Raw genomic sequence first — 26,490 nt, 5'->3', positions numbered from 1 at the left:
TTCCTTCTTATTTATTGGACTGTCCTTTATTCATTGCCCACTTCTATTCATGCCTCCTATTAATTCTTACATAATCCCTTGACTTTTGATCCTTAGATTTTTTTGAACAGCTGCATGCCGTGACCTTTAAGGACAAATATCGATATGACTTTAGAGCTTCAGGGAATTTGGACTTCTGCCAGGCTCTGAGTCCAGAGAATCATTTCACATCTCCTCACGTGCATCCTTTCCTGGAGGTTTTACTTCCTCCCAGCATAGGAGAAAGGCTGGCTAAATGACCAGCACTGTACCATTGAACATGTATCTACCCATTCTCTTGTTACAAAGATGAGGATTATAGGGTCCAACGTCCAAAGTGCTCAGTAAGTCTTGTGAGTGTAATCCCATACATCATCACAGTACACATCCTCTTTCTTCTTCTTCCTGATTCTTTCCAAGAGTTCTGCTCCCTTCCACCCTGATACTCAAACATAAAAAGTCCATAGAATCTTAGTGACATAAGAGATCATATTGTTATGAACAGCAATCACCCATCTTCAGCTTGACTTCCCAGTGATGGTAACTCAGTACCGTAAAGTCACGTGCGTAAGCATGCAGTTGGACAAACTTACTGGATTAGTCACGAAAGAGAAAGCGTAAATTGCAAAAGTTATGCAGGCAGTAGATTGTATCAGTGTCAATCTCATGGATGTGATATTGTACATTAGTTAGGCAAGATGTTACCTTTGGGGAAAACTGGGTAAAGCATATATGAGACCTCTGTTTTACTTCTGAAAACTGCGTGTGAATCTACAATTATCTCAAAATAAAAAGCTTAAAAAGTTATATGGGTAAAAAGACATTCATAGGCAGACTTCTTTTTCCAAGACCATCAAACTGTCATGGTGCTGGGAAGGGAATGCACAAAAGAAACCACTATCTTACCATGTTGACCTTGGAAGTGGTAGGAGAAATTCACAGAAATAAACAGAAAAATAGCAATCTGGGGAGAGAAAAGTGGTGATGAATATGAATTTTTATTTTAGCATCAAATATAATAGTGGCGTTTGCAGTATTATTGTGTCTATAAACTCCACCTCCGCTCAGCTGCCGTACTCCCAGTCAGCCACTTGCTACGGGATCACGCATTTTTTTCAGAATTATTTAATCTATGTATCCGGTTGGTCATAGTTTCAGTTTGCAGAGCTAAACCAAACACCCTGCCCTTGATTCTGTTTCATCTCTCTTCTAGTCATCTGACCTTCCCTTCCTTTCCAGGAATTCTTAAAATCATTGACTTCACGGATGGAAATCAGGCTTCTGACCGCCTAATAAATAAGTTCACCAGTGAAAAGCCTATTTTTCATTCTGCTTAATTACAGGCTTCAGAGACACTCAAAATGGAGGGTGTCTTAGGGACAAATAATACTGTAGGCTTGGTTTACTTATCTCCTGTTGGCATTGGCACCAAGCCCTTCCTCTGCTTTGAAATTCATGGCTGTGTATGTGGCTGCATACTAAACAGACCGAGGCAACCACACAGCCTGCTTCGCCCGTCCAGCTGCGGCTCAACTAATACATACACCTTAATGGCCAATTCAGAACAGTAGTTTAGATAATTAACATGACTGGTTTGTTTCTAATGCAATCTACGTATGTGATCACAAATGAATACACGTATTGTCATTTGAATTGCATTTGGTAAGCTATACTGGGCCTTGAACTACAACATGTTTATTCTGAATTCTAGATGATTGGCATCAAAATTGGCCTTTAGAAATGTATGTATGTATGTATAAATGATTAGATGACATATAGAGAATTTTCTTAAAATCAAAAATACGAACCAGTAAAAAGCAAATTTCCCTCCTTCTCTTGTTTCCTCAGTCTCTCATTTCCCTTTTACAGAGACAATTACTATCAATAGTTTCAAGCAGAGACAATCTGTGCTTCTATGAGTACATATGTGTAGGTTTTATGTAGAGAGCAAACATTATAGCTATACTTCCCTATTTATTGCATAAAAGGCAGCACGATGTACACATTGTTCTACAATTTGTTTCTTTTTGTTAATGACAACTCTTAGAGGCCTTTCCATAACAGCATCTGTGATCTGCCTCCACTTTTTTTTTTTAATATTTATTTATTTATTTATTTTTGAGAAAGACTAGCTCTGAGTTAACATCCGCCACCAGTCCTCCTCTTTTTGCTGAGAAAGACTGGCCCTGAGTTAACATCCGTGCCCATCTTCCTCTACTTTATATGTGGGACACCTACCACAGCATGGCTTGCCAAGTGGTGCCATGTCTGCAGGGGGTATCCAAGCTGGTAAACCCCAGGCCGCTGAAGCGGAACATGTGCACTTAACCCCTGCTCCACTGGGCCAGCCCCTGCCTCCACTTTTTAAAAAGCTGCCTAATGTTCTATTGAGTGGATATAATCATTTTGTATTTAACCAGTCACATTGATGGATATTTGCTGCTTCCAATATTTTATTACCAACAATGCATTGGTGAACATCATTGCATGTAATTATTTGTGCCATGTGTTGTAGTGTCTGCATGGTACATTCCTAGAAAGAGAATTCTTGGCTAAAAGGTATATTTAGGTTTTAGGTTAATAGATACTGCCTAATCGTCTTCCAAAGAGGCTGTATAGTTTGCCCAATGATGTATGAGAGGATTTGTCTCCACACCATACAATCGACTTTTTGAACTTGCCAATCTGATTGTAATTATAAGTTATATTTATCTACTTGTGAATGTGGTTAAGCATCTTAAAAATCCTTTGTTACATTCTTTCTACCTCACCACTCAGTTCTTCATCAATCCCCGAATAATATCTATTCCTCTCTGATTTAAAATGGCAGCTAAAATAAATCTCCATGTTTATTTTAATCTATTTCTGAACTTTCTATTCTGTTACATGTATCTTATTGTTTACAGGCATTAGTACCAATTTTTCTAAATTTCTACACTTTTATAATAAGTCTTATATAGCAGTTTGGTGCCTTTTTATTGTTTTTTTTTTTTCCAGAATTTCTCTAGATAATTTTGCAAACTTATTTGTTGGTGGTTGTGTTGGATGTTTCATTAAAATAAACATTGAAATATACCCTGTTTAAAAATAGGGTGAAGGGGCCGGCCCCAAGGCCAAGTGATTAAGTTCACAGGCTCTGCTTCAGCAGCCCGGCATTTGCTGGTTCAGATCCTGGGCGCAGACCTATGCACCACTCATCAAGCCATGCTGAGGGAGCATCTCACATAGAAGAACTAGAATGATCTACAACTAGGATATACAACTACATACTGGGGCTTTGGGGAGAAAAAAAAGAGGAAGATTGGCAACAGATCTTAGCTCAGGGCCAGACTTCCTCACCAAAAAAATAAATAAATAAGTAAATAAATAGGGTGTGATCACTGTGAGACAGGGAAAGCTTTATGCCCAAGATCAAGTTAGAGCTGGGGCTGAAAATGATGTGTAGGAAAAGAGGAAAGAGGAATCAACAAAGGAAAGAAAACTAAATAAATGTTCCAAATACGAGACTCTGTAAAATACCCAGAAATATCCCAGAATAAAACATGCACTTGAATGTCATTAAGTTATTTAAGCAGCCAGGTAGTTTTGCAGCCGCTTGTATTAGCCTTGCTTTTAAGGGCTTGACAAATAGTCCCAGAGTTCTGACCTTAGACTGAAATCTCTAGCACTCTGTACCTGTGAACATGCAGGCAACATTCCTACCCACAGCGTGCGCTCTACCTGTCCCCAGGAGCTAGCATTCACAAGTGCTCTGGTAGGAAGCCTAACTTAGAGAGAAGCTAACAAGTTCTGAGAAAGAGGGAGACCAACACAGACGGCAAACCACTCTCTTTGAGCAGCTTGTTTTTTCAGTATGTCAAGACCTTTTAGTTTCACTTCAGTGATCTCAAAAACAGGAACCTTGTGTTTGCCACTATTCCAGGTAACCATCTCTCTTTCTGGAAGATGATTGTCATAGGTACTCTAAGACTTGATTTGTTATAGATTTATTCTTTGGGTAACTTAACTACTACATTTAAAAGATTTCTTTTAAGAAAGTGTTACTAGCATCTTGTGACATTATATTTATTGGTTAAAGTTCAGAAAACAAAATAGTCCATGACATTAGTCTTATTTCTTCTTTATTTAGTTCTATTGCTGTTGAAGTAATAGGATGCAATTTAATCTTTAATTAACTTGGTTATGCTGTAAAATTTTTTGAATCAAAAATGGCACTGACATAGCAAAATGCTATGGCAGGATTAATTTAAGACATGTTTACTGTTGCCTGTGAACATACTTGAGGCTGGGTGGGTTTTCACTGCCGAACAATATAGACAGAACCATCTTAGAATTTATTTTGGTTCCTCTGTTCTAGCATCTCATTCTGATTAATACTTGCATTTATGTATCTGTGTTACTCAAATGCGATGTATCTGAAAGCTTTAGATCTGAAATATATTAAGACTTTGCTTGCCATTTCATGATAACCCCCAAGTCTGCCAGCTGATGCATTGACAGTGAGGTGGTAATAATGTAATACTGTGTACTCCTTGCTCGGGTATAGCACAGGAGAAGACTAGGAAGTGACTTGAAAGTGAAATGATGGCTTTATTTGTTTATCTGTTAAGCTGGATCCCAAGTGATTTCATCTACTCATAAATAAGCTTTCTTTATGGACAAAATTTGAATGTTCATTTATCTCTCAGTTAGTATGCAAATCTATTTGCAGTTTCTAGCAAAAGAGAGTGCAACTCATTTTCTGTGCTTGTAAATTGTTCATTACCATGCTCTCTGATGGCCAATTCGTGGCTCCATCTGCAACTCCACAAATCTCCTTGCCCAGCTAAACTTGGTGGAGTAAATATAAGGTGCTGAAGAAGATGAGTTTGGGATTAAGGAAAAGAAAGACATATCTCACACAAAATTCCCAAGTCTATCATTTTAAATTTTGTAATTTCTTGCTTGTATTTAGTTTTGTATGCTATGGTCCAGGAAAACAAATACTTCACTGATTTCATCAACCCAGTTTTTAGGGTCGCACGTAAACGACATTTAACAATTTTCCCATTGTACCCAGAAGGAGTCTCCTTCAAGGAATAAGCAAACATACAAACAAACACATCCTCTGGATAAGAGTACTTTCTTTTCTCTGTGATGTGGATTATTGTACCCTATAAGGTTCAACACAGACAACTAAGATAATTGTGTTATAAGGCTTATAGTTTCAGCCTTCTAAAACAAAGCAATCAATGTTATCGCTTTTGCCCTCTTCTTTGATAAAGGGAGAAATGTAAATCTCAACAGGGATGCCATGTGATCTTAAGTCAACCTTAGACTTCGAGCTGGTTAAAGTCACTCCGTCATGCATATATTTAGCATCCGTTAATGTTAATGGAATGGACTTCTGTTTTCATGTCGGGAACTTGACTCCTTTGCATGAAAATAATACAAATATTGAACCGCCTTCTTGTAGCTAAAATGTGAAAACAAAGAAAAAAGGCAAGATGCGCAAAAGCTCTTTAGAGCAGGCAAATCTGCCTATAGAAAAAACAAGAGGTGTTTTAACATCCTTCTACGGTAGCGTGTGGGATAGGAATCTGGCCCATAACGTATATCTCCTGTCACTGTTGAGATGGAGAACTACCCAGAGATTTTTTTCAATTAAAATTCTGTGCACCAACAATAGACTCTGCTACAGAGCTTTTAATTAAAAAAACAAACGAAATGCCATAAACCCACATTGTCTTTAGTCACTGTTTGTATTAAAGGATTAGACTGATGAGATGTTTGGATTTTATTGTTCTTAACATGTTTCAGTTGGTGCTCTCGGACCCGCCGTGTGAAGAAAATGAAACGTAAGTAAATTGCAAGAGGCTCCATGTTCTTATTTAGCGTTTTCAAAATTCAAAGGATAAAAAAGGCTCAAGTCGTTTGAGAAGCTCCAAATGAGTTCCAAATGATCATTATCATCGCGCATCTATGGTTGCATCCATACCCAAGAGTCGCAGTGATGACAGAGGACAGTTTTCTGGATAATTCAGTTTCAAATATCAGCAAACTAACAAAATTTTTGACCTGCTTATGTGTATATTTCAAAGGGATTTTGATATAAATTATGCGGATAATTGACTCAATCTTCTCACTTTTTGTGCTGTAGACTTAATGGTTCCCAGAATTCCATTTGGGAGATGGGGAGAAGGTGCCATAAATAATGCTGGTGATGATTAATGATCACTGTAACGTACTGTGACTTAGTGCAAGTGTCAGAAAAGCACTTCTGCCAAGGACTGTCTTCTCCTGGGTGCAGCCCTCACGGCCAGCTAGCTGTTTTTAATTATCATTGCCTGTTACCCTCAAGGCCAGGGTCTCTGGCCACTGTCTTCAGATTAAGAGGCCATGCTAGGTGGGGTGCTTTTCTTGGCCCTGGAATCATTCACCTGTCTCTGGTGGATCATCTCATTACTGACAATCTGCTTATTAACTCTGTACTACTCTTTCAGTTTTGCATGACCCTGCATTGCCATTTCTTTGAATTAATTTTGGACTCGCCCTTTTCTTTGTCCTCTGTGGTTTGTGACATAGAGTTTTTGATTATTGGTGGGCTTACATAACTCTGGACCTCATGGCTGCCTCATCTTGCCCCTTCATATTCTGCCTTTGACCCAGAATAATACAATAAAGAAATTCATGATTGAAAAGGATCATAAATATTGAGTCTAATTCTCCAATCAACATGACAGGAAAATATGGTATTGAGGAACTTTGTAAGCTGTCTTGAGAGTCACTGAGGTGACTGGTCTCCTTTTCAAGTGAAGAAATTGAGACCCAAAGAGAGATAGTAACAAATTAATTACAGAATTTCAACCAGTATTTAGGTACGAACTTTTTTGGCTACATCATTTTGCCTGCAAGTGTCTGTTATATTTATTTTTATTTAATACCATTGCTTTTGAATGAAAACAAGAAACCACCTCAAACAAAGTGCAAATTAGCAGAAAATAAAGACAGAGAAGGCAAGAAAGTGGCTGATTTTGTAGGGAGGTGGTATAAGGTAAGTGAATGGATTGTAAGTAGTCATAGTATCTCCAGCCTGCTCCCACCACAAGAAGGCGTTTGTGGGATCTATTATCAGTTCTATTTAAATTTGTTTTCAAACACCAGACTGTTTTTTTCTGATCTAACCTACTCAATTTATTTTTGTAACAGTATTTTTAGTATGAACAATGCATTGCTATGTTGCATTTGTATAAAATTTAAATACATATTAAGTAATTTAGTATGTGAAATAAAACATGACAGAGCCTCCTCATAATTATACCTTGAATCCTTTCTCTTTCCGGAAATAACCAAGTACACTTATGCGCATGTATGTACATAAATAGAGTAATTTATAAAATATAAGTATGATCATACATATACAGGATTCTGTAGATTAATCACATTAATAGATTCTTGATGATATGCCACCATCTTATCTGACTTGAGAATGTTAAGTATTTTGCTCAAGAGTAAGCAAGTAAAAGGCAGAGCTTGGAGGCTGGCCCGGTGGCGAAGCTCTACTTTGGCAGCCCGGGATTCATCGGTTCGGATCCCAGGCACGGACATAGCACCGCTTACCAGGCCAGGCTGTGGCAGGCGTCCCACATATAAAGCAGAGGAAGATGGGCACGGATGTTAGCTTAAGGCCACTCTTCCTCAGCAAAAAGAGGAGGATTGGTGGCGATGTTTGCTGAGGGCTAATCTTCCTCAAAAAAAAACAAAAGAAAAAGGCAAAGCTTGGATTTGGACCTAGGACTGACTCCTGAGCTCAGAATTTTAACTACAGAGCCATATTGTATATCCAATGTTTAAATGAAACTATACACCTGGCGAAATACCTGAGGGATATATAGTCCACATATTCTTCCAGATACTATACAATTTACCCCGGCTTAGTTAGGTCAGGCCACCAGTCTCTGGGTGATATGATTTGGACCCAGTTCTCCCCCAAATTATTGTAGCTGAATTGCTCTTTGGCCTGTTAAGGAATGATAAAAAGAGAAAAAGATCCATGAAATTTGTTATTGCCTTTGTTCTAAGAATACTGTTAAAAAATTGTTTCTATTGTTAACAGTGGCCTCTTTATAAAGCCCGATAGTTTGAATTTTTTCTGGTTTCTATACCAGGAGTAATTGTGCAACTGGTGAGTGAGTAATGCTGCCTTTTTGTTAATTTTAGAGGACGCTCTATAACCAATTCTCTCTCTCATCCTATTAACTGCTGGAAAGCTTAAGCCAGATCTGGAGTTCAGTCCTAATTTTATATATGAGATTTACTACATTCAGTTCACAAACTCATCTCGCTCTTGGCTTATTCTCTTTGATGCTCTCCATGCTCTCATTTCTAATTTTGTTTTTGTATTTTTCACATTTCCTTAAAGCGTTTTGGAGCACAGGATACTGCACGCATTCAGGCAGTACTCCACACGGTAATACGAGGCTGGAGCTGGCTTTTACTCGTCCCATTGCAGTCCTGCCTGGTGGTAGGAGTCACGGACTCCACGGCCAGACCATTCAGGTTTAAAGCCTGCCTCTGCCACTTCCAGCTCTGTTATCTTCGGCAAGTTACTTAACCCCTCTGTGACTGAATTTTCTCAGCTGTAAAATGAATATTATAATAATGACCCCAACTTGTAGCGTTATAAGCGTGAAAGTGAGTTAGTTCACATGAAGTTATACAAGCAGTTTAGGAGAATACCTGGCACAGGAAATTTTGGGTGATTCTAGCAGAGAAGCCAATGGAGCAACTCTGCCATTTTCTTCTTGAACTTATCAAATTAATGAATTTGTAGGTAATGTTAGGTCCACAGATTCTCAGCCCTGAGAAGAATAAAGATCAGCTAATCGAACCATCTCTGTAGAGCACATCTCATCTCACGTCCAAGTAAAGTAGGGCAGTAGTTGTTCTGGTAGGGGCAGAAACAATCTTCAGCAACTGCTTCTAGAGAATGCTGATTATTGGAAATGTCTTCCTTAAACATCATAGCCAGTTCTCATTTCTCCCTGACATTTTTCCTTTCAGCATCATCATCCTAATTTAACCAAGTATACATATATATATTTATATATATATAAATATTTGACTAACAAGTTTATTTTCAAAAATATAATTTGTCCTACACTGAAGAACCTGCATCTGAAATTTGAGTAATTACAATATTGCTACAGTTGAGGTGATGCTTTATTTCTTTTAAGAATTAAAAAATTTCTGTTTAAAAATAGAACTTGAGAACGACATAGAAATAATGGTAGAGGAAAGAAGCACAAGGAGTCGGAAGACCTATAGTCTAGTTTAATTTCTTTGGTCAGCTAGTGACCTCCCCACTGGCATTCTCACTCTGGGTCTCAGTTGTACAGTGTGCAAAATCCTAAGGATGAAATAAATGACCCAAAGGTGCCTGCACTTCTGAAATTACATGATCGCTTTGCATTTCTCCAGCTAACTGCCTCCTGGCCTTTTTATTGTATATCAGAACCCCCACCAGTGGGTGCATGGTGTCAAAAAGAGAAAGCAAAGTAAATCAATTTGGATAATTAATACACCTGCAAAAAATATTGACTGGCTCAAAACTTAGAAATGAGAAATAAAATAATATTTAGAATTGACATTATAATAAGCATATGATCTATTTTTATATGGAACAAAGAGAAATAGAGATTTACATATGGAGGGACATGAAACACTCCTGGTCATGAGCTTAGATTTCAAGATTCAAAAACAGAACCTTCTGCTCTTTTGTTGGACCAGGACACTAAGAGAATTTCCCTAAATCCATCTCTAAAGTGGGATACTACATCTTTAAGATTTCTATATAATATTTAAAATTTTTAGGAGTACAAAAGTGATGTGGGTACATTATAAAAATTCAAACAATATAGAAATATTAGAAAGATAAAGTTCCTCATAATACCATCTTCAAGAGAAGTAAGCATTATTAGTAGTTTGGTGTATATGCACATAATGGCTGTTTTGGTGAAATCATTGTATTTGTGTAAAAGAAAACACACAAAGTAGAGCTGAACTCTCTATGTCATTTTACTCAACAAGTTTTTAATTATAAAAATAAAGCTACATCCTTTTTGATGACTGGGTAATATTCCTTTGTAAGGATATGCCATTAATTTTTAAAAATTGTTTTTTGAAGTTATGTTGGCTTACAGCATTGTGTAATTTCAGATGCACATTATTATATATCAGTTTCTGTATAGACTGCATCATGTTCACCACCAATAATCACTTTTATCCGTCACCATACATATGTGCCCCTTTACCCCTTTTGCCCTCCCCCTATCTCTTCCCCTCTGCTAACCACTAATCTGTTCTATTTATCCATGTGTTTGTTTATCTTCCACGTATGAGTGAAATCATATGGTGTTCATCTTTCTCTGTCTGGTTTGTTTCACTTAGCATAATATCCTCATAGTATTTTTAAAATCCTTTATTGGTGATCATTTGTCTTAGGATGCTTTTTAAAGTCATACTTCAGCTGCCATTTTTTCCTAGCCATTTATACCTCTGTGCTTTGCTAAACCCTCTAGGTGCACCAAAAAAAAAAAAAAAGAAACCCCACAGACACACACAAATATACCCCAAAACTTGTTGTCTCAGTGATTGACTTTTGTCTTCAATTGTTGGGGTAAAATTTTAAAGTTGACATTTCACATATGTTAAAAAGTCATTTCTGACTAGTCTGATGATAAACATGACACTCTGCCTCCTTTGAGATGCTGGGAGCAATAAATTAACTGACATTTATGAATGCTTTCAAGCTGAAAAGTATTGAGTGTTATTTTAACAATGGCTGAAGAAGACATGATTAAATATAGCTCCATCTCAGAGGCTTATCGGGCTGTGATGAACAGGTTTCCACTGCTTAATCCCAGAATACTTTAAAAGTGGCATACATACGGAGCTACGAAGAAAGTCCATCAACAAACATACATTCAGTTCACCACGTCTGGCATGACAAGGGTCTCTGGAATGAATAGCACATAAGTGTCTACACCTGGGGAGCTAAACCTCCTGAAAATCAAACTGCGGACTATGTTCTTGTGTGATCTCTTAACACTTATCTCAGGAACGATTGAGATGTGCCTTGATACACAAGTGGTTTGACCATTCTGACCAATGAGATCAATTTGTAACTCCTTAGTGATTGGTATTTATGGCCACACTCATTCATTCTCCTTCTATCCTAATTCTTTCTCTAACCAGGGGTGCAGGCCTGCTATTCCATACCAAGAAATTAAGGCTTAATAAAGATTATAAACCTTTCCTGGAGAAAGTACATTTTAAAAAACTCAAGGTCTCTCAATAAACAGAACAGTGGAAGGGTTATCTGCCTAATACCTAATACCTATGACATCTTAGCCTGAAAAGTTAGTCACTACTTTCTCAGTGCACAACAATATTCATAACTCTAGAATCAAATCTATTACAGTGCAGTTATCTATTTATGTATCTGACAGTTTCACATTTACCTGTATTCTCAGTGCGTTGAATGAAGTGGGCATATGTTGAACACTTGCTTAATTGTTTTGGCGGGATGCAGTGAGTGGGTGATTGTTGGGGAAACAGATGTGGTCAGGACAAATATTATGATCCAAAGGATGGGCCTTGCCCATCCAGAGGTCCAGTGCTAACTGTTTTTCCTTTACCATCAGGTGCATAAACTATAAAGATCAATACCCAAATGGCTGGTATATCTGGTAAGGACATCCTCAATCTGTTCCATAAAACCTTTTGTGATATATAGACACTCCTTCTCCTAAATAATTGAGATGGCATATGAAATCACCCAGCTTAAAAAAAAAATTAGGAGTAACGTGAATCAATATATATAGAAAGATCACTTTCCCCTTGTTGGCCAGTGTTTACTTAAAGACTCCATATTACAGGGAGCTTACTACTTATAAGAATAATAGTTTATTCCTGAGTGCGGAGATCTTTAAAGGTAAAATAATTGTTCTTTCTCTTGAAATCTCCCAGAACAATTCCTCCACTGATTTTAGTTCTGACCTTAAGATAAGACTGCTACCTCTTTTATGAGCTAGTCCTTCAGAAATTTTAAGAGAGTTGTTAGAATCTCCTAAATCCTGACTTCTGTGTTTTCCAAACTAAGCATTACCAGTGTTTTCAGTTAGATGGTTAGCTCCTCAAAGATAGGGGCCATGTCTTGTTAACCTTTGAATGCCCAAACCCAGCATCTAAAATCCGTTCCGTTGCTTAAATACAAGTGGAATGAACGGATGGATGGCTGAACGAAAGGAATAATGGATGAATGAATTAAGGAACCAAGTCTGCTCCTCAGAACAATCTTCTAATCTCCAAAGAGAAACAGTCATGATCACCTGGCAAAATCGACCCACTCTGAGCTCAGTGAACATTCCAGGTTCAGTGAAAAATGGGCAAGTGGTGGTGAGGGGATTGCTTAAGGAATTCAGCCTCCCAGATTGCTTGCATTCCATCTCTCTGAGTTCTTGCCCCCTTTCCAGAAAGCAAGAGAAGCTCCTCACTTCCCTGCATGCTCCATCTTACTCCTCCCCTGCTTCTTCTGAAATCAGGCTCTTGCTGCTGATATTCCTGATGGCTCTTCTCTGTGGAGCAGTGCTTTTCTGCCTCCAGTGCTGGCTGAGGAGACCCCGAATGGGTTCCCAAAGACACACCATGGCTGTTTTTGCTGTTGGAGACTTGGACCCTGTCTGTGGTAAGCTGTCTGCACACTTTGGGACTTCCTCTTTGAGACCTCATGGTTTTGCGCTGAATTGAACAACTAACCTCTGAAAAGCAGATTTATGAACTTACAAGACCTAGCTTATTGGAGACTCAAAGGCATTCACTGGGGAAGAATCTAAGTGAGAAAACTTCAGAAGAAAGGAGACCTCAAAAGAAAAAAAAATGTGTCTTACGGAAACGACTCATAGTTGAATATGGTCTAGGAAATAAGCAGGTTGCTCAGTCAACAAGCAGAAGGGAAGAGACATACAGGGCTGGTCACTCCAAGTGAGTTGTAGAGTTTAAGGTACAGAAGAGTGTCTCTGTGCTTTTGATATCAGTCTAGCCTACCCTGTGTTCACAGTCTCACCTACTAAGCTCTCTTTGCCTCACTTGTCTGCAGTAATGTTGAACCACACTTTCCAGATTGTCTGCTGCCAAGGCAGAGCCTGAGATACTTGGAATTGGGCAGGCAAGTGTCAGTACTCATGTCCCTTCTTTGGCAGCATTCTGATGCCACCTCCTCCCAACTTACAGTCCCAAAACCATACCCTTCCTATTATTTTCCAGTCTATATTGGGAGGTAAAAAAATGGAGGAAATGGAAGTTTTAGAGTTACTTGTAATTGCCAGCCTTAGCTGTAAGTAGAAAAATGACCCACTTATGATTTCTGGGAGGTGACAATTGATAGTTTATTTGTTCGTTGTGAAGCGTTGTCCTCCTCCAGGGACCATCTGTTGTGAGACTCTCCCCTTAAGGTACTGTATCGCACACCACAGTTGCCTCAAGTGTGCTTGGTAGGGACGATCAGCCGCCCTTCAGAAACGTGGGTCAGCATAAGATTTTCAATAGATAGAGCAGGGCGTATCTTAGGAAAACTAACAGCTAAGGAAAAAGCAGGGCAAGCATAAACTAAAATGGTTTAATATCAAAACCCAGTAGAAGATTTAGTGATTATATTCACTATTGGCTTCTTTTTCTAAGTCATTATTTAACAAGGGAAACACATTGTCAATTTGAGAAATGGTTATTTTGGAGAAGGACAATTACAGTCTCCAATGAAAACAGCTCTTTCTCCTAAAATCAAAAACACTTTCCACTGAGTATACAGGGAAATAGGGTCCTTCTAACGAAGGACCTTCTAACAAAATATGTTAGTCAGAGATTGACCTTCTAACGAAATATATTAAAGAGATAAGCATGTTTACATTGGTCTATTTTTCTTTATTTAACCAGAGGTGTTGAATAAATAAATGCAATTATGTTTCCTCCAACTTGACTTGAGTTTCTCAAAAGGAGAATCCACACTGATTTTCTTAGCCCTTCTCTCACTCTGAGGAAAACTCTTTTACCAGACTACCTTGAATTTTAAAAATATTCTGCTTTTAATTTTCAGTAAGCTACCCAGTTGTACCGCTATAATTCTTAAGGCAGTCTATGTGCCATGATTATATTTCCATTTATCTGATGTTTTTATATTTCCTGGATGGTGGTTTACATGCATGCTTTTGAACTTGCCTGAACAAGTATGTGTGAGAGAAAGAGTCAAAGTTGATACACCACTTCAATAATCTGCATGCAATAGCACTGAGCGCAGGGCGTTAGAATGACATTCTCTATACTACCTTGAAGTTATTATGGACAGGAAAAGACAATACTTGGGAAGAAATTGTCTTTTAAAAAACTAATATAGTCACCATTTATTTCACATCCACCAAATTCTAGGCACTAGGTCAGGGGTTTCTAGAATATTATTTCTAATTCCTAAACACAAATTCAGAAAAGCAGCTATTACTTCTCTTAGAGGATGTTATCTACTTTCTCACTTTACTGGATAAATATACCACATAGATCTTTGTTGCAGATTAGCTAATAGACTTAAAATTGTCTGAAATTGCTAGAGGATAGGGAGCCAATGAAAATTTGGGCAGGACACCATAGCTTGGCCACCTTATCTCTGGACACTGAGTACAGTCTTATAGCTTGAACCTCCAAATGTTTCCATTGGGTGATTCCTCAATGGTAGGGATTGCTCCCCAAATCCCTACTCCTTTCCTCACTCTATCCTTTCCTCCCTAATCCCGTTGGTATTGTTCTGGATCTTATTTTGCTCAAGAAACATTCAAACTCCTCCAGCTTAAGTTGTATTATAAAGTTTACTTTTATTGATTTCCATCTTAGAGGGCACAGGCTCAGTTGCCCCTTCCCATTTATTTTTTCCCTTGCCTACACTGGTTGAGTATTAGGTTATCCCATCAATCACCCCCTCCCATCCTGTCCCACGAATGCTCAGGGTGGCTGGACAGGCAGTGAACAGCCATTCACATAGTCTTTGATGTGGATATGGACTCTAGAGTTTGCTTCTTGGCATTCCTGTTTCTCCTCTCTAAAACAAAGTACACAAGATTAATTTAGGAAGTGGTATCTCTGTGATTTCCAATCACTGCTTCTTAACTAGCAATTTTTGGAAGTAAATTCCAGGAATCGATATTGTAAGGCAGTCAGAAACCCAGACTCAATGATTTCCTTTCCCCACTGGATCCTCATTATACTCTCACTTCTCCAAATGAATGATTCTTCCTACCTAAAATTTCCTTAAAAGGAACTGCTCTCCCAAAGGGAAGGGAGGGAACCACCATAGGATGTTTGTATGGCTACAGAGGGAGGGATTGGCGCAGGCCACAGCTTCTACCTCCACAGTCCCCACAAAGTTTGTACTAACAGCTTAGAGTTGAGTCCAGCTACTGCAAGATTCATACACCCACACTGCACTTCTGAGTCCTCCTCACAGCCACTGGTCAGAAGCGGGAGAAGAAAATGAGAACTCACTTGAAAGACACTTGTGACATCTTAGAATATGAAATAGGGTTTCTGGACTCCCTACCACCCTTTGAGCATGAACAGGACAATAGGACTTTCCTTCCTGAATACAGAATGTAGGAAATGGGTCATTTAAAACATTTTAATAGAGAGAATAGATTTGATATATTAACCTTGGCTTCCTCTTAGACTTTCATTTTATTTATTCAGAACTTATTTAACATTATTACTGCTATTTGCTGAATAGATTAGTTGAAACAGTTCTGCTCTCCTGGCTTGTGGGTCAGAGATTTGACTCTCAGGATCTCCTGGAAGTTGCCCTCCACTGAGAAGAGCTGAGAGGAAAATTTTGACCTACTATCAAAGGCTAGAGTGAACTGAACTTTACTGATGTTGAAATATATAAAATAGGAAATTTCTCTCACTAGCAATTCCTAACAACATTATATGGCTCAGGTTGCCAATTATCTTGACTAGAAATATTAAAGAGAGAAAGAAAAATACTTGGTTTGGGGTCCTTATAAAAGGTATTTAAGGAAGGTCTTGCCAGCCCAGCCTATCCCAATGTGTGATGAGACTTCTGTCTGGGAAAGATCCTTAGGAATCTCAGCCAGAGACCCAGGCCCCAAGAGCATCTCCTGGGCCAATAATCATGGCTTTTCACAGTTCTCTGCTGATCTGTGCTCAGATTTCTCAGTTTTCCTTCCCTTTTCATAGGATCTACATTTCCAGGTCCATAGCATGTTATGATGAAGCTCTTTATGAACCAAAAAAGGTGAATTAATTCCTTTGATCCTCCCATGGAGTGTAAGGAAGAAGGGGAGATATTGTTAGAGAAAGAGGAAGACCAGAAGAAAGTCAAGAAGGTGGAGAAGGGGAAGGATGAAGAATGAGAGGAGGAGGAGCTCACTATTTGAAGTTGGAGATAATTTAAGGACTGAAATGAAAACTTATCTATTTTATACAAGCCGTAAAACCACGTTATTTTGTTTTGCTTCAGGCCCACCTCCTCTTCCTGTATCCAGCCCCAGGGTCTCCTAGATAGTCCTTTCTTCCATTATTATTCTGCCCCGACCCGACTTATCTTCTGAATTCAGGTTTCCTTACCATCTCTGATATAACCCCGGAAAGGATCTGCTCAATGCCTATATGTCTTCTTGAATGGGATCATCCATGAAGTAGTCTCTGAGGCGTTCTCATTCTCTTCTCTCAACCATCAGATCACAGCAATTCGAGCGTAATTCAGGTGGGAATTTTTTCAGCACTCATGTAGGGGTAAAAATGATTTCTTACTTCAATGTTTTCTTATCTCACTATCTTATCTCTTTAAATGATGCTTTTGCAATCCCTCCTATCCGATAATTCAGCAGAAAACAAGAGGAGATTTTCAACCAGTTTTTTCCCCCACAAATGTGTAAATGGAGAGTGAAAAACTGGACCACAGAAAGTGAATTTTTTTAAAGGAATGTATGCAAATTTTTAGTAAAAGTGGGGAAAGAAGAAGATAAAAATGTCAAAATTCTTTATAACCATCTGTATCCCAAATCAGGATCAGTGCTCTCACTTTTAGGATCAAGAACTAAACGAGAGGGTGAATAGGTAGAAAATAAAAGTGATTTAAAAAAAGAAGAAAAAGAAAAAGTTTTGAGTTTTTTAGGTTAATAGTTTTGTTTATTTTTTAAATTTAGTTTTGAAAAAATATGTAATGACAAGGAGTTTTATAGTTTGTTATAAATGAAGGTCTTTTAATTCACTGAAAATGTTTTCATTGAAAATAGGTTGTGAAGCTATATAAAAGCCCTTATTTATGAGGAAGTAAGACATTTAAAGATAATAAAGAGAAAAAGTCTGGGGTCTTGGAGGTAGGACAAGGACAAAGGACTTGATGCAGAAAAATAATCCAGTGTTCCTCAGGAAAGAGAATTTGAGAGCACAGGAGAGGGATCTCCACCATTGTCTGTCCATATTTTTTAACAAAACATAATAAACTTCATAAAATATACATTGAATCCTTTTCCATCCCATCTGGCTCAGAGCTGGGTCCCCTCAGTCCTGACAAACAGCAAGCATGTGCCAGGCCTTTCCTGGGGAGACTTCTCTCCCGGGGACACTCATCTTGGCTTAGCGTCTCCTTGGTCTCATCTTCCTGATAACACTGCCCTTCAACTCTCCAAACTTCCTGACCCCATTTATTCTGCAATTTCAGAGATAATCTCCCCTTTTTCTTGTTGCAGGGCAAATAGAAAGACTGGTCTTCCAGCAATGATTAAATGCTGGATTCTGAGTTGGGGAGGGGAAGGAGGACTGGACAGAGACAGACAAGAAGCAGGCCCTCACACGCTCTGCTCCTTTCTCCCCGCACCTCTCCCAGGATCTGATCTTATTTTGGGATCCTTTTTGAAGTGTCATTTTCCTGTACTTTATGTTCTACATGTAAATATTCTGTGACTCATTTTAGGCAAGGGAAGAAGGGGTATTTCACTCACACACTCTCTTGGAAAGACATGATAATAGTAAAAGCTCACATTTATTGAGCATTTGCCTTGCTTTGTGCTAACACTTGACATCTTATATCTCATTGATTCTTCCCTGCAACTCTATGAGGGGTTTGCTACCATTCTGAACACTCTAGAGATGAGGGGAGAAAGGCACTTAGACATTAAGCAACACAGTTAGTAGATGGTAGAACTGTGACTTGAATTCAGGCACTCTCAACCACTTTCAGATGAGAGAAAGGGATGAGATAGAGAAGGGAAAAGGGCAGAAAGAGGTGGAAAGGGCATGTTAAAATGAGTCAGATCAATTGGAGTGATTCTTACAGGTGTGAGAAATCTGAACTCTGGCTAAAGACTCAGCAGTTGAGGGTATTGGTTTTACAAAATTAAACAGAAAACTCTAATACCTTCACCAACAGTTCTGTCAAAGCCATAGGACTTTTACAGGCATTTGTAACCACATTTTCTTAGGTTCTTAATCTGTTAAAAAGTAAAAATAATGCTTGCTTGCCTCCAAATCACATGGTATTGTATGTAAACTTGCTTTGAAGAAAATTGAAAACTGATATAATATGTGTTTGATTTTACAAAAGCTCTCGAGCACATAGGCTTAGCTATGTTTATCAAATGAATTACCTGTGGTTTTTAGGACAAGATTAAGGGCAAAGGCCAAATTTGTAGTAAGGAGATGACAATAAAACTTTCTTACCATGGCGAGCAACTGTCAACATCCCGTTGCCTGGAGCATGATATTGATAATGGCAGTGGTGGAAATTTATTTGAGCTAATAATAGTGTGGAGTCAATCTGGTTGACCACTCCAGGCAGAAGGATAGCTAAGATACCATTGACTTTGTATTGAATACACTAGGGGCAGTTCACCCGGAAAATGGACGCTCAGCACAAGTGTCCACACTGGAGGGAAGTACGAGGGCAAGTACACTTTGCCAATGTTAGCTCTGTTTTATTGAGTCCCTTGGACTTAGCTCTTGTCATCCTAAACTCCTAACTGCAAAAGACTCTAACTCCAAGAAACTTTTCATTTAATAATTTCTGTGTTATAACATTAAAAATGATAATGACTAAATCATTATTTAACCATTAAAATAGGATATATTGGGAAATAATATCATAAATAAAAGAAAATGCTTGAGTATTCCTAGCCTAGTACAGTTCTTGATATATAGTGCTAATACTAATACTAGTGATAATTAAACTTTAATGGATAATTGCTGTGTGCCAGGCTTTGTTTTAAGCACTTTACCTTCATTTAGCCTTATTTTTATAGATGTAGATACTATCATTATCCTTTTATTGCATAAGAGAAAACTGAGGTCCAGAAATATTATGTAATAGCCTAGGAATAGATTATTCAATTAAATAAATAACTTTTTAAGAAAAGTGCTGAACCAGGAGGTGAAACTTATCTTCCAAATATAGCTCTACCCCTCACATATTATATTAATACTTGAATTATTATACTTTGCTCTGCAAACCAGTGAGATAGAAAATAAGACAAATTTGTGAAAATTCATGATTCTAAATAAACGTTACCCACCCCAAAGGAGTGATCTTGAGTAACCTACCTGCGGATTCCGGTGATGCAGCTATTGCCTAATACGTAACTATTCTTTGAATTGTTTTGATACTTGTAGCACTTTCTTTGGAATCTTCTCAATGGTATCAAATCTTAATCCTTTAAGGAAGAAGTCAGCAAACTTTTTCTATTAAGGGCCAGATAGGACATATGTTTGGCTTTTCAGGCCATATGGTCTCTGTGGGGACTACGCACTTCTGCCATTGTAGTACAAAAAGCAGCCAGGGACAATATGTAAATGAGTGGGCATGGCTGTGTTACAACTAATTTTAATGTACAAAAACAGTCAAAGTGCCAGCTTTCGTTTAAGGACCTAGTTTCTTCTTTAAAGGTGAATTTAAGGTTGTTAACTATTGTTTTGGAAAGAAGCAATCAAATCATTCTGATACAGCTAAAGACTCAGGTGAACAAAAGGAAAAATACAAAGAGAGAAATGGTTATAAAATATTACTGTTGATTTCCTGTATGACAGTTTTTCAGGGCCAGCCCCGTGGCGTAGTGGTTGGGTTTGCACAGTCTGCTTCAGTGGTCTGGGGTTCACAGGTTCGGATCCCGGGTGTAGACCTACACAAGCCTGCTATGGCAGCATCCTACACATAAAGTAGGGGAAGATTGACACAGATGTTAGCTCAAGACCAATCTTCCTCACACACACAAAAAAGAAAACAATAAAACAGTCTTTCAAGGAAATATTATAAAAGATTTCCAAAAGAGGTATTGGAATAAGTGCCTAGTCTCTTAAGGTGATCAATTTGAGGAAGAAAATACTTATTTTTTGATATTTAGTGGCATGTAGTGTGCATAATCCGAAAGTCAAGAATTTTGATTTCAAAATTTAAAATTTGCCTTTTCTTTATTATGTGTGTATACTTTAATTGCAAACTTTTCACGACTTAACATTTTTACTATTCATCATAGAGAAATGCTTAAAGTAATTAATTGTATTAGCTGCAATCTGCAGAGTGTAAATATAAAATAATGAAGTTCAGACATAATTTTTAATGTTTCTAGTGAGACTTGCATTTCCCATGATGGGAAAATTAGCTAAAATGCCATTAGTGTTTACAGGAATCTTGTCTTCTGATCTACCAAAAAGAGTATGCCTTCTAGATTCAGCTGCTAAATTGCAAATATTTCTTGATGGCTTAGTCAATGATGATATAATCAGTTCATGAGAGCAAATTTTCTTACTATAGTGACTATTACCACTGCAGAGAGCAAGATGGTTGTAAACTTTTTCTCAAGGGTGCAAATAATTTTCTGCCACTCCAGTGATCCAAGAAATGCCAGATTTTATTAGGCAGTTCGTTGCACTTCTGTTTTATGCTGACTAGAAAGACTATAGCCAGCCCTGCTGGTCTAGTGGTTAAGATTCAGCGCTCTCACCACCACTGCCTGGGGTTCATTTCCTGGTCAGGGAACACCACCAGCCATCTGTTGGTTGTCATACTACAGTGGGTGCATGTTGCTGTGATGCTGAAAGCTATGCTATCAGTATTTCAAATACGAGCAGGGTCACTGTCCACCACATGAAAACCCTATGAAAAGCAACTGAGCACTGTTCAGAACAGTGCTGGAAGATGAGAGGATGGTACAAAAAGTCCAGACAGGCCTCTCCTCTGCTCTACACAGGGCTGCTAGGAGTCAGATTTCACTCAAGGGTACTAACAAAGAAAGATTACAAGTCCCCATCTTTCTCTTTCCAGGGACGGAAGCAACTGTGAGTCCAACTGCTGGAATTCACCATCAAACTCAAACTCCTGAACTGTATCCTGTTTCATGCTTTGGCATGTTAGGCCCTCCACCTCCATATGAAGAAATTCTGAAATCAAGCCGATTTTAGATCTGGATCATCAGTTGAAAATGAAACAGCGCATAAAACATTAACCAGCTTAGATTAGTTTTGCTTCTTGAAATCAGGTTACTTTAATCAAACCTTGCTCGATAACAGAGACGGCACTGTGCATGTGCCAGGTGGGAACCCATAGCCCCAGGACAACCCAGGAACCAAGAATCTTCAGAAATGTTGCCACTGGAGTCCTAAAGTAAGAAGAACTTCAGTAAGGAAAATCCAGTTTCCAGCAGCCCAAGAAGCTTGATTACTAGCCAATCAGCTTACATAGACCCAGCTACAGTTTAGAAGCTCCCAACTCCTTAAATTTCACCCCAACCTTGGATCAGGAAAACAGGTTTGAGAGCTTTGCCTCCTGTCTCCCTGCCAGTCGACCTTGCAATAAAGCTCTTTCTTTTATCAAATGCCAGTGCCATAGTATTGGCTTCTATGTGCATCAGGTAGTGAGCCCTTGCTGAGTAACAAAATTATAAGAAACATTTTTAACTCCAAAACATGAAAATTTAGGAACAATTCTTTAATTTTGTGAGAATTCCCAGAGATCAATTAGTATGGTCTGAAAAAGGACAAATAGATGAAAGAAGAATGAAAGTTAGGAAAGAATTTGGGTCAGGGAGGTATTTCAGCAGTAAGTTAGTGGACCCTTAGTGTAACACCGCTGGGTTACACTTTCATGCTACATAACGAAGTTACCGTTCCTCCTCAGTACTCAGATAGGCAGTAGTTAGTGCTGGGAGTAGTCTCTACTAAGTTTAGGATTCCACTCCAGTACACACCACAGCTTTCTCTGCCTCAATATCTCTGTTTTAACCTGACCTCTCTCCTACTACAGAGTCAACAAAAATCATAATTTAGCAGTGGCCCAAGCGTAAATTCAGACATGTCCAGACTCAGAACCAGAAAGAGAATATTTAAGTTAGGATGAGGGAAGAGAGTAGGAAGATGGATCACTGGTAGTTGAAGGATGACTAAAGAGGAAGAGCACAAGTCTCAGTCCAAGGAGTTGTTTGTTTCAGCCTGAGAAGGGAGAAGATGTAGATGGAAGATGGAGGAGATTATTTAAGCAGTGGGGCATGTGTAATGTCAGAAGAAGGAGAAGGCTCCCCATGTGGGTGAATGCAGAATCCGGAGCCCACAGCCCTTCTCTGATGCCTCGAGGCTTAGCATTTCTTGGAGAACCATGATGAGATCCCCTTGGCACAGACACCAACTTCTTAGTGAGAACACTGACTCCTCTGCACCAACAGTGAGACACCATCACACTGGCCATGAGAAAGGGGACCAGGAAAAGAAATCCATGGCAGATGTCATATGGTCTTCAGCTGACAAATTTGTTGAACAAAACAGTTGACATCTCCATTTGTTTGTCTAATAGACCTCTCAAATTTAACTTGACCAAACTTATCTCCTAATCTTCTTTTCCCAGCCTTGTTGATCCAAACCTTCCTCACCTCGATTGATGGAAACAGTCACCTTCCAGTTGCTCAGACCAAAGAACTTGGAGTCATCCTTGAGTCCTCCCTATGTGTCATTTCTTACATTCATTTTGTCAGGAAATGGCTTGCCTTGGCCCTCCCTTCAAAACAGGTCTAGATTCTAAGCAGATCTTACTGCATCTCTGGTGTGAGCCACTCACTGGCAGTTCTTGCCTGGATTACTGCAATAGCATCTAAATGGTCCGTTTGCTCCCAGCTTTGCCCTCCTGTATCCTATTTCCAACACAACAGCTAGAGTAATCTTCTTCCAACATAAAGAGAATCATGTCCCTTAACTAAATTCCATCTCGCTCAGAGAAAATAACAAAGTCCTCGACACGTGGCCCTGTAGGATCAGTACCTCTCTCAGGTCTCCTCTCTTATGACTCTCACCCTTACTCAATTGCTCCAGGAACAGTGTCCTCAAACCTCCCAGGTGTCATCCTACCCCCATCTGTCCTTTTGGGCCTTAGTACTTGCTGTTACTTGTTGTTCCCCCAGATATCAACATTATTTCACCCCTTCACCTCCTCTAAGTCTTTGTTGAAAAGTCACCTGCTCCATGAGGCCCACCCTGATTACCCTGCTTTAAATTGCAACCTCTGCCAACCTTGGCCCTTCCACCTCCTTGTCTCAGACACACTTTTCCTTTTTCCATAGCACTTATCATTTTCTACTATGCTACATAGCTGAATTCTATTGATAATCTGATGCTTGTCTTCCCTTGCTAGAATGTAAATCCACGAAGGGAGGGATCTTTGTGTTATCCACTGATTTTTACCTCAAGCGTCTAAAATAATCTGGCACTTAATATGTATTCAAACGAATCTTGTAAGTAATGTTCCCTAGTTCTGGAAATTCCCAAAAATGACTGGATCAGAATTTGATGGCGTGAGGCCTTTTGAAAGTGAGTGTGAGTAGGAGCCAGAGATAGCTGCTTAGTGCGGTTAAAATAACCTCATTAGTATCCACTGATGAAAGAGGCTGAGGGAGCTTGTGTTAATGTACCCTAATAATCCCCAATGTCTGTGTTGGGGGGCTTTAGGGGGTACACACTGCTTTCAGATTTTATTCTCACAACAATTTTGTAAACTGGTTATTCCCAACTTCAAGTTATATGTGGTAGACTGAACATCTCCACTCTGTTTTGAAATCTGATACGATTACAGTAAATGAGTAAAAATGTCTTTAATTCACAAGAACAAAGAGAGTGGCAAGAAGATGACAAAGAAAATTAGCAGCAAGATTTTAGTACATGGAAAGATGTACGAGATGGATACAGGTGGATAAATCGTCATTGACTGGGGTTTCAGGTTTCTCCATTTTGCTATGTGTCTCCGAGGAAGAAACAGAATAATCAAGCAAATTCATGCTGTAGCAATGCAGAAAGGCTCAAGAATTAGAAGCAGGAGAGGTGAACAGAATTCTGGAAATGAGGATGAACTTAACCTACAGAAAGATAGCATTGAAGCCACCCAGAGAAGAGGCCAGTTCCAATCAGAACATGACAACAAATAGCTGTAGGAGGGAAAGAGTGATGATTAAGGAAAAATGTATAATGAAAACGTGGTAATAAATTAGTGATTGGTAAATGGAAAGTGGAGAAACTGAAAAAACGAGGCAATTATAAATCTATGAAAAACAAAAGTTGGATTAATCCCCCCAAAATGGTTAAGCTATGAGTAATGTACCTAATATTGAATTTTAAAATGGGAGTTATTTATATTGACAAGCTAAGCAGAGGGGTAAGTGTGTATGGGGGAAGGTGGCAGGATATAATAAGAAAGCTAAATCCTAATCTCAGATTGTGGAAAGTCTGTGAATAACATCTAAAATTAAAAGAAAAATCAAGAAATAATGGTAAAGTACATCATTTGAAAATTAGGTCATAAATATCTGAAGCAAAACACTAAGAGCTGAAAATTATTGCCTCAAGAAATAGGACTTGGAGATAATGCTATGTGAGATCAGGTAGAAGAGAAGTGCTACTTTTTATCATGAGCATATAGTACTATTTGACTTCATTTTTTTTCTTTTTGGTGAGGAAGATTGGCCTTGAGCTAACAATTGTGTCAGTCTTCCTCTATTTTGGTGTGGGTTGCTGCCACAGCATGGTTGATGAGTGGTGTAGGTCCACGCCCAGGATGTGGGCCAGCAAACTCCACGCCACGGAAGCAGAGCACTCAAACTTAACCCCTATGCCACCAGGCTGGCCCCAAGTACTATTTGACTTTTAAAACGAAATGTGTGTGTTACTTTAATAAAAAGAAGTATAAAGTTAAAAGAATAAATGTTTGGCAAAGTTAGAGCTTGCAATTGCAAGCAAAGGAAATCATACTAGCAGAAGGAAAAATAAAATGTTAAGCATAAATGTCTTTAGGTGATAGGGCTACAGGTAACTTTAACTTTTATTCATGTTTCTGAATTTTCTAATTGTTCAATAATGTGTGTGCATTACTGTTATAATTGAAAACCTTGACAAACTTCTGTTTAAAAAAGTAAAAACAAAAGGAAAAAGTATATATACACATATCACTGCCTTCGTTTAACAGATGAGAAAATGTGGGTTCTGGAAGGGTAATTGGCTCACCCAACGTGCATAGCTAATTAGTCCGAGAGACAAAACTAGAGACAGACATTTTGATCTTTCGATTCTTATTCCAGGTATTTTTCCACTATGATTTTCTATCTTCAAAAGTGGTTCTAAAAATAAACATCAGAGAAGTGGGTTATAATTATGTTTATGTCAAATAAGTAACTCTAAGGAAAGAGTTTTTGTCCATATCCTGAGCTATGTATGTTAAAATCCACTCCAATTACGGAACAGGCAGTGGTTATAATTAACACCTAGAAAAGTATAAACGCATCTGGAAACAGGGCTAATGATGTAGCAGCTGGAGTTTGCTGAAGACATTAGTGAAAGTTCAAGTTGAAGCGATTGGAATTTATTTTTGAGTAGTGTCAATGCGAGTCTAACCAAACTACATACTTGGCGTGTGGTTGGTCAGTTTATTTTGGGAGTGGGGGAAAGGTGGGTAGGGCTGGTTTATTTGGACTGTAGGCAGGTGGGTAGGGCTGGCAGAAAAATAGTTTGTTTTCATAGGAACGTTTCTGACAAAGATCTCTTCCCAAATATCACAGGTTGCTTTTTCATCTAATGCCTAAGAAATACTTACTAAATGACTGCTATATGTCAATTACTGTACACAGTTCTGGATATATTTCTTCAACATACATAGTATCACTTTTAAGGATACTAGAGTTTCCACCGCTTTGCTCTGACCTCCAAAAACTTAGAAGTTCTGTAGCAGCTGCTCTTTATGGTCCACTGAAAACTACTGTAAATAATAAAATAATAAAATTCATGTGGATTATGTGATCATCATGACGTTTAAAGAAGAAATTTCTAAAGATAAACGTGTGTTCCTTTTCTGTCATCTCATCTCTGAAAATCTTTACCTGCATCCTAGTTCATCAATAAATCGTTAAAATTCTGTTT

General features: G+C 38.5%; 1 protein-coding gene across 1 annotated transcript; it reads left to right on the top strand.

Annotated features, from left to right (window-relative positions):
- The first annotated feature begins 3,645 nt into the window (after nt 1–3,645).
- TMEM207 (transmembrane protein 207) lies at nt 3,646–26,490 on the top strand. The gene is made up of 5 exons (XM_003363331.4): nt 3,646–3,940; nt 5,818–5,855; nt 11,703–11,747; nt 12,603–12,745; nt 21,371–26,490. Exons 1-5 carry the CDS (start codon nt 3,872–3,874, stop codon nt 21,505–21,507), a joined length of 432 nt encoding a protein of 143 aa, XP_003363379.3. The 5' UTR covers nt 3,646–3,871; the 3' UTR covers nt 21,508–26,490.

This window comes from Equus caballus, chromosome 19 (genome assembly GCF_041296265.1).
Source record: "Equus caballus isolate H_3958 breed thoroughbred chromosome 19, TB-T2T, whole genome shotgun sequence".
Classification (NCBI taxonomy): Eukaryota; Metazoa; Chordata; class Mammalia; order Perissodactyla; family Equidae; genus Equus; species Equus caballus.
The sequence above is the reverse complement of the archived record's forward strand: the minus strand, read 5'-3'. Positions and strand labels throughout refer to the sequence as shown.